Source organism: Colius striatus, chromosome 9 (assembly GCF_028858725.1).
Source record: "Colius striatus isolate bColStr4 chromosome 9, bColStr4.1.hap1, whole genome shotgun sequence".
Classification (NCBI taxonomy): domain Eukaryota; kingdom Metazoa; phylum Chordata; class Aves; order Coliiformes; family Coliidae; genus Colius; species Colius striatus.
Genome location: NC_084767.1, coordinates 4,256,036 through 4,262,327, shown reverse-complemented (window position 1 = coordinate 4,262,327; position 6,292 = coordinate 4,256,036). Strand labels below are relative to the sequence as shown.

At 52.6% G+C, this 6,292-nt stretch overlaps 1 protein-coding gene across 1 annotated transcript; it reads right to left on the bottom strand.

Annotated features, from left to right (window-relative positions):
* Nucleotides 1-990: 990 nt before the first annotated feature.
* DUSP1 (dual specificity phosphatase 1) lies at nucleotides 991-3,693 on the bottom strand. Its single transcript, XM_062002663.1, has 4 exons — nucleotides 3,209-3,693; nucleotides 2,921-3,069; nucleotides 2,553-2,772; nucleotides 991-2,026 (listed from the first exon to the last, which is right to left on the bottom strand). The coding sequence occupies exons 1-4, from the start codon at nucleotides 3,576-3,578 to the stop codon at nucleotides 1,656-1,658; spliced, it is 1,110 nt and encodes a 369-aa protein (XP_061858647.1). The 5' UTR covers nucleotides 3,579-3,693; the 3' UTR covers nucleotides 991-1,655.
* Nucleotides 3,694-6,292: the final 2,599 nt, after the last annotated feature.

The following is a 6,292-nucleotide window of genomic DNA, read 5'->3' as shown; positions in this document are numbered from 1 at the left end:
TCACAGTGCAGAATTTCCTTACATCCAGTCTAAATCTCCCCTTTTTCAGTTGAAAGGCCATCACTCCTTGTGCTATCACTGGTAAAAGTCCCTCTAGCTTCCCCTGGTAAGGGTACATCACAGCAATGCTGCTCCCCCCACCTCATGCAGATGTGCTGTTGGCACACCATACAGCATTAACCCTGTACTAGGTGCTGCCCCTCACCCCACAGCTCCTTCCCAGGAGGTTCCAGGAGTGCTGGTCTGACTGATCTCCCTCTCTGCCTTTTGATAATGCTACATAAAACTCCTCATTGCCTCACCTGAAATGCCAGATAGTGGCATTTTTTTCTTCTAGTGAGGATCTGCAGCAGGAAAGAATTTATTTGGGTCTGGTAAGACAGTGACTTGTTGGTTACCTGATCTCTTGTTATGCCCTCATGTGTTTATAGAGATAGCCCAGCAAGACAAATACCAGGCTTCAGAGGCAGTTTGAATTGCAAAAAAGGAATCAAGGAGGGGGGGGAACAGAAAAAGAAAACACCTTGGCACCAACTCACAAGCATTTGAGACCTGTTACCAAGAGATTAATTTTTAGACTTAACCTTTGAAGCATTAAAAGTAAACAAGCAGTAAGGAAGCTTCTTCCTTCTTCCTAGGAGGAAGACTACTTGAAATTCACTGTAGTCCTGTGCCCAAGCCTCAGCTGGTTCAAAATGTCACAGCTCTCCAGCTATGACTGCAGCCAAAAGCACCTTACAGCTGAGAAGCCAGCACCTTGTCTCTCTGCCACTGCATGTAATTACATGGGGACAAAGAAAAGCTCAGGTTAAGAAGCAGCAGTAGTTTCTAGACAATCATGCTGTTAAAACCCATTTTGCTATCTAGTTCAGTCATGACTTGAGGTCAGCAGAGCTGAAAACTCAGATTTCTTACATCTCTTCACATGGGAGCTGCCACAGGAACTTTGGGACCCTAAAATGCAAGACTCAGAAGAATGTATCATCCAACTCAATAGAAATATCATAATTTATTCTGTTTGTATAAAAAAGTTATAATCATGTAACAAAACTATGTCTTCCTAAGAAGAAATATATTATTTCACATCATAAATAAATCAAACATACAACCCTTGGCAACTCAAAAAAAAAGCACTCCTCGCCTGGTGCTTTCACGTCAGTGCTTGGGAAACGAGAAGAGCTGACAGATATATACACACAGGGTTACAGTACCAAAAAATACTGAGGTATTTGGTTTCTCTAGAAATGAAACTTTAGGCTTGTGAAGGCAAAAACCCCAATGCACTAATGTAAAAATAAATAAATAGGACTGTCATATAAAAGGAGACATCAGTGTTGCTCAAAGTGTCCAGGAATGGGAATACTGGTGAGCATGCTACTAAACATAGAGCAGGCTTAGGACAGACAGACAAGGAGGAACAGTTCAGTGTCCTTTGATCTGTGTAGACATCCAGATATTGGCTTTAAAAGTCAGCAGGAAAAAAAAGTCAGTAACACCTAGTTCTCTGGCATAGGGTGAGCGCCTCTGTTTACGACACTGTTCTGGGATGAATGGATGGTTCCCCACAAGACATGAGTGACTGATGACACTGCCCCTGTAGTTATTGCACTTCTGAGACAGTAAGTCTGAGTTTTGATCATGTTTTCACCCGCTTCTCAGCAGCTTGGGGAAGTGGTGATGGGGCTCTGAAGATAGCTTAAAGCACTGGACGAGGTGTGAACGGGGATGGAGACTGGAAAGTTAAAGACCGTGGTGGTGGATGCTCCTCTGTCCAATACTGACATAGCAGGGCTACCAGCTTCTGCTGAGCAGTTGGGGGCAAGGACCTGCGACTCAAACTGAAGCAGCTGCCCCATGAAGCTGAAGTTTGGGGAGATGATACTTCTTCTCTGCTTCACAAACTCAAAGGCTTCATCCAGTTTGACTCTATTGGTCCTCATGAGATAAGCAAGGCAGATGGTTGCTGACCGGGAAATGCCAGCCTGGCAGTGCACAAATACTCTTCCTCCATCATTTTTAACAGAGTCTGAAGGAATTAAAACACACAAGTTAGCAAACAAGTCCCACTGCTCCCAGAGGTGGAAAAGCACAGTCTGCTGTTTTACATTTCTTTAATCCATCCTTTCCTTAGCCATATAGGTGCACCTGGTGCTTTAGAGACAAAGAGAGCCTTTGTCCTGAGGGAACCAGCAGTCTAGCTATTTTCATTCTGGGCTCCAATTCCAATTATACTAATAGCTCCTCCGGGTCACTTTAGCAGTCTTGCAAGATTACTTTAATACCGACCCGCTTAAATTCACTAGCTCTTTTCTGCAAGAGCCAATGCCTCTTGATTCAAGATTTCAAACAGCTCTGTGGAGCCGAGATTACTCCTCTGAGGAGAAAAATTAATGGAAATGTTTGCCAAACGTTATCTCCCCAATGGAATGAAACTCCCCAATCTCAGATGTGAATTTTACTGGGGAAAACAATGCCCAAAAATATCACTTCCCAGGGTATATTATCCCAGACAGAACAAAAAAAAGAACAGGCTGTAAAGAGAGCTCATTTACCTATGAAATCAATAGCCTCGTTAAACCAGGAGCTGATATCTGCCTTGTGGTTGTCCTCCACGGGGATGCTTTTATACTGGTAGTGCCCTTCAAAGTGGTTGGGGCAGTTTGCAGAAACATTGATTAACGCTGTGATCCCCAAAGCATCCAGCATGTCCTTCCGAGAGGCATGGTAAGCGCTGCCCAAGTAGAGGAACGGCAGGATCTCCACTGGGCCACCCTGGAACAGAAGGAACAAACCGGTTAACTTCGCCGGGCAGTTTTCCACCAGCCTCTCCTCTCGCGGCCATACGACAGCGCCCGGCTGCCGGGACTTCCCGCCGCTCCCGCTTGCTGCGGACCCTCCCCGCCGCCCGGCCCTCGCTCACCTGGTCGTAGAGGGGGGTTCCGCAGGAGCTGCAGCCCGAGTCGGCGCTGCCGGGCGCGCTGCTGGGGCTCAGGGGCAGGCTGAGGCCGGTGGGAGCGGCCGGCTTGGTGCAGAGCTCGGAGCAGGCCGACGAGAACGCTTCGTAACCTCCTACGGGGGCAGAGGGAAGAGAAGGACGCCGGGTGAGCGCTCCGCGGCCGCGGGGCGAGCGGAGCCCCCCCGGGCGGCGCTGCCGGGCCCCCTCCCCTTCCCCTCCTGCGGGGTCCGGGGCGCTCCTGGGGACACTCACCCTTGAGGAAGCAGATGCGGGCGCCGCGGGCCTCTCTGCACAGGGTGCCGAGGGCCAGCAGCAGCGTGCTGTCCCGCTTGGGCAGCTCCAGGTCGGCGCTGCGCTCGTCCAGCAGCACCACGGTGTGAATCTGCCCCTGGCGCAGGCGGGCGCGGAGCTCTTCGTTGGGGACGACGTGCTCCAGGGCCAGGGCGCCCTTGGCGCGGCGGCGGACAATGGTGCTGAGACGGACGTTGCAGGAGCCGCGGATGTGCGCGGCGTTGAAGGAGAAGAAGGAGCGGCAGTCGAGGACGAGGCAGTGCGCGGCGCGCTCCTGCAGCAGCCCCCGCAGCGCCTCGCACTCCAGAGCGCACACCCGCAGGTTGACCATGGCGGCAGCGGCGAGGGCAGCAGAAAGGACGAGAAGGGCGCGGGGCGAGTGCGTCGGAGGTGCCGGAGTCCCGCGGAATCGCAGCCCCGCACACCCCAGTCGGGTCCGGTCCGGCCCCGCACGCCCGCGCTCGCCTTATATCGGGGCCGCGCCGCGTTTTCTCAATGGGGCCGCGTCACGTGGGGCCGCCCGCGAAGACGTCACCTGGCAGCGCGCCAGCGCGGGCGCGCCCTGCCCCGCCGGCATGACGTCATCCGCCGCCGGAGCGCGCCCGCGCGCGCGCGCCCGCGCCGGACAACGGGACGGGACGGGACGGGACGGGACGGGACGGGACGGGACGGGACGGGACGGGACGGGACGGGACGGGACGGGAGCGGGGAGAGGGGCGCACGGGTGTGTGCCCGCGCGTGAGCCGCACACACACACACACACGCGTGGAGACGCACACAAAGGCACTTCACCTCCCCCTCTTCCCCCGTGCAAGTGCTGACACTGCACGCCTGGCTGTAGACATGGGTATGCGGACAGACATAAATAACACAGACGTGCATGTGCGGACATACATAAATACGCACAAAAGCATAGCTGTGTGTCTGCCTGCGCATGCATACGTGCACATAGACATACGACCCCTGCTCCCAGCACCCCTCTCCCACTGAAGCTGCTGGGGGTAGGAAGCTGCTGGAGCAGCAGCATGGAGGGACATAGAGCCACGGGTGTGGGCATGCTTCTCTTAAAATATACCTATAAAGAGATGGGCATATGCATACGTGTATTTGTATTAAGCATAGACATGTGTACATGTACAGACACATCTACACCTGAATATATATGTGTATACATATATTCGTGTGTGTGTTTATAATGTAAACACATACTTGAGAGCTGTTCCCATCATGTTTGAAAGTGTAAGAAAAACAATGTAGTAGACTCGTGGCCCATGAAAGATTCATTTTCCCCACCAAGCACACCCCCAGAAGTTGGGGCTGCTCAGTAACCAGCAGTGCAGTAGTGGAAGCTCTCTTTTTTTTCCCCTTGGTAGTGTATCAGCACTTCCCAAAAGTACTCTTTTCCCTGTGGGTGTCTGACTTCCACCAAGACACTCGGGTGTTTCTTACTCAGGGCTTCCAGTCAGTATCGCAGCCACTTCCCCTGCCTCCCTGCAATGGCTCCCCAGCACCGCTGGCTCCTGGCTCCTCGCTGCCACCAGCCACTTCTGCTCCCCCAGCACCTCCTCTCGCTTCAGCCCCTTCCCAGCAATTCCTCTTTCCCCCACTCTGCCAACCCCAGCCGCGCTGCTCCCTCTTCACTGCTTTCACCTGCTTTCTAGTTTCCCTTCTACAGCTGCTCCACGGGGCTCTTCTCCCACCCTCCTGCCCCATCACAGAGGAGTATTCGTCTGTCCTCAAATTTTCCACCTTTTCCCCTACTGATGTCCCCCAATCTGTAACCACCTCAGACTTTCTTCTGAAACCAGCCAGGCTCTGTACCTGGCTGAGGGTTCCAGGGCTTTCCAGACTCCCACGGGTGCTGGGAGGAGGGGAGGTGGGGGAGGGCACGGACAGGCGAGTGCCAGCTCTGGCTCGCACGCTTATCACAGGATTGTCCCTGCTCTGCTCAGCACTGGAGGTTTTGCCAGAACTGCAGCCTCAAAGTGAATCTGTTTTTTCAACACATTCCTTAAAAATAAACACAGGATTGCACTTTTCATTCCATTTATTTGTTGTTACTCTTTAAACAGAGGCTTGGAAACAGATCGTGAGAGAAACACTCATACACTTCAGTGCTGGGAAATGACTCCGCTCAACCACCCCATTACCCACTCAGTTACTGGGACCCCGTGGCTCTCCCCAGTGGATAACTGGGTGTGAATCATGGGGCCAGCCAGCTGGCTGGGTGACACACGACCCTCTGCACCCTGAGCGCATGGGAGGTGGATGGGGATCACGGGGCGCCACGCAGGCAGCAGTGGACCCTCCCGTCCTCCTCTGATGCGATCCGACCCAGCTGGTTGGTGCTGTGACATCAACGCCATGGCCAAGCTCTGGTGACTTTGCACATCATCTGTCATACACCAACCTACCCAGATTTTTCTAAGGAGATGAACAGCAGGAATTACCAATGACTGATTGCCTGACAGCTCTTCACAACAGAGACCACTATAACAGATGGCCACATGACAAGACTTTATTCATCACCATTTCCTACAGAAAATGTCAGCCTTTTGATGTGGACCTCGGATGTCGACCTTTCTGTAAGTGTATGCCCAGGAATCACTTCACTTTACTCCTTTGGAACATGATGCAGGAGTGATTTAAGCTACCACCAGGCAGGAGAACAGGAGAGGCGAGCACTCTTCCCACCCTAAGCAGAGAAGCCCTGCAGTGTTAAGAGCTGGGAACATCCTCCTACCAGGGGACTTGATTAGGTCAACCAGCCCAAAGCCCTGTATGCTCCAGGAGCAGGAGTGTAGGCTGTGAAGCCTCATTTGAACCTTTAATGGAAAGCAGTATTTTAAATGATCCTGTGCCACCAGTGCCTCGTTAGTGAGAACAGCCAGCCCTGGCTCACAGACACAGGTATCCCTCTGCTGCTCACAGGCTTTTCTCTGCTTGTCCCAAACTCTTCTCAATGTCCCACAAAAAAAAAACCCCAAAGCTAAAAGACTGAGATATTTTTTCCTTTAGCCTGGCAACCTCAATTTTTGCCAAGTT

Bases quoted from the DNA above. Each gene is read 5' to 3' on its own strand.
- DUSP1 (XM_062002663.1), bottom strand. From the start codon at position 3,578: ATGGTCAACCTGCGGGTGTGCGCTCTGGAGTGCGAGGCGCTGCGGGGG. The intron at 2,773-2,920 runs GTGAGCGAGGGC...CTTCTGTTCCAG, and splicing joins GAACCCCCCTCTACGACCAG to GGTGGCCCAGTGGAGATCCT. The intron at 2,027-2,552 runs GTAAATGAGCTC...TAATTCCTTCAG, and splicing joins CGAGGCTATTGATTTCATAG to ACTCTGTTAAAAATGATGGA.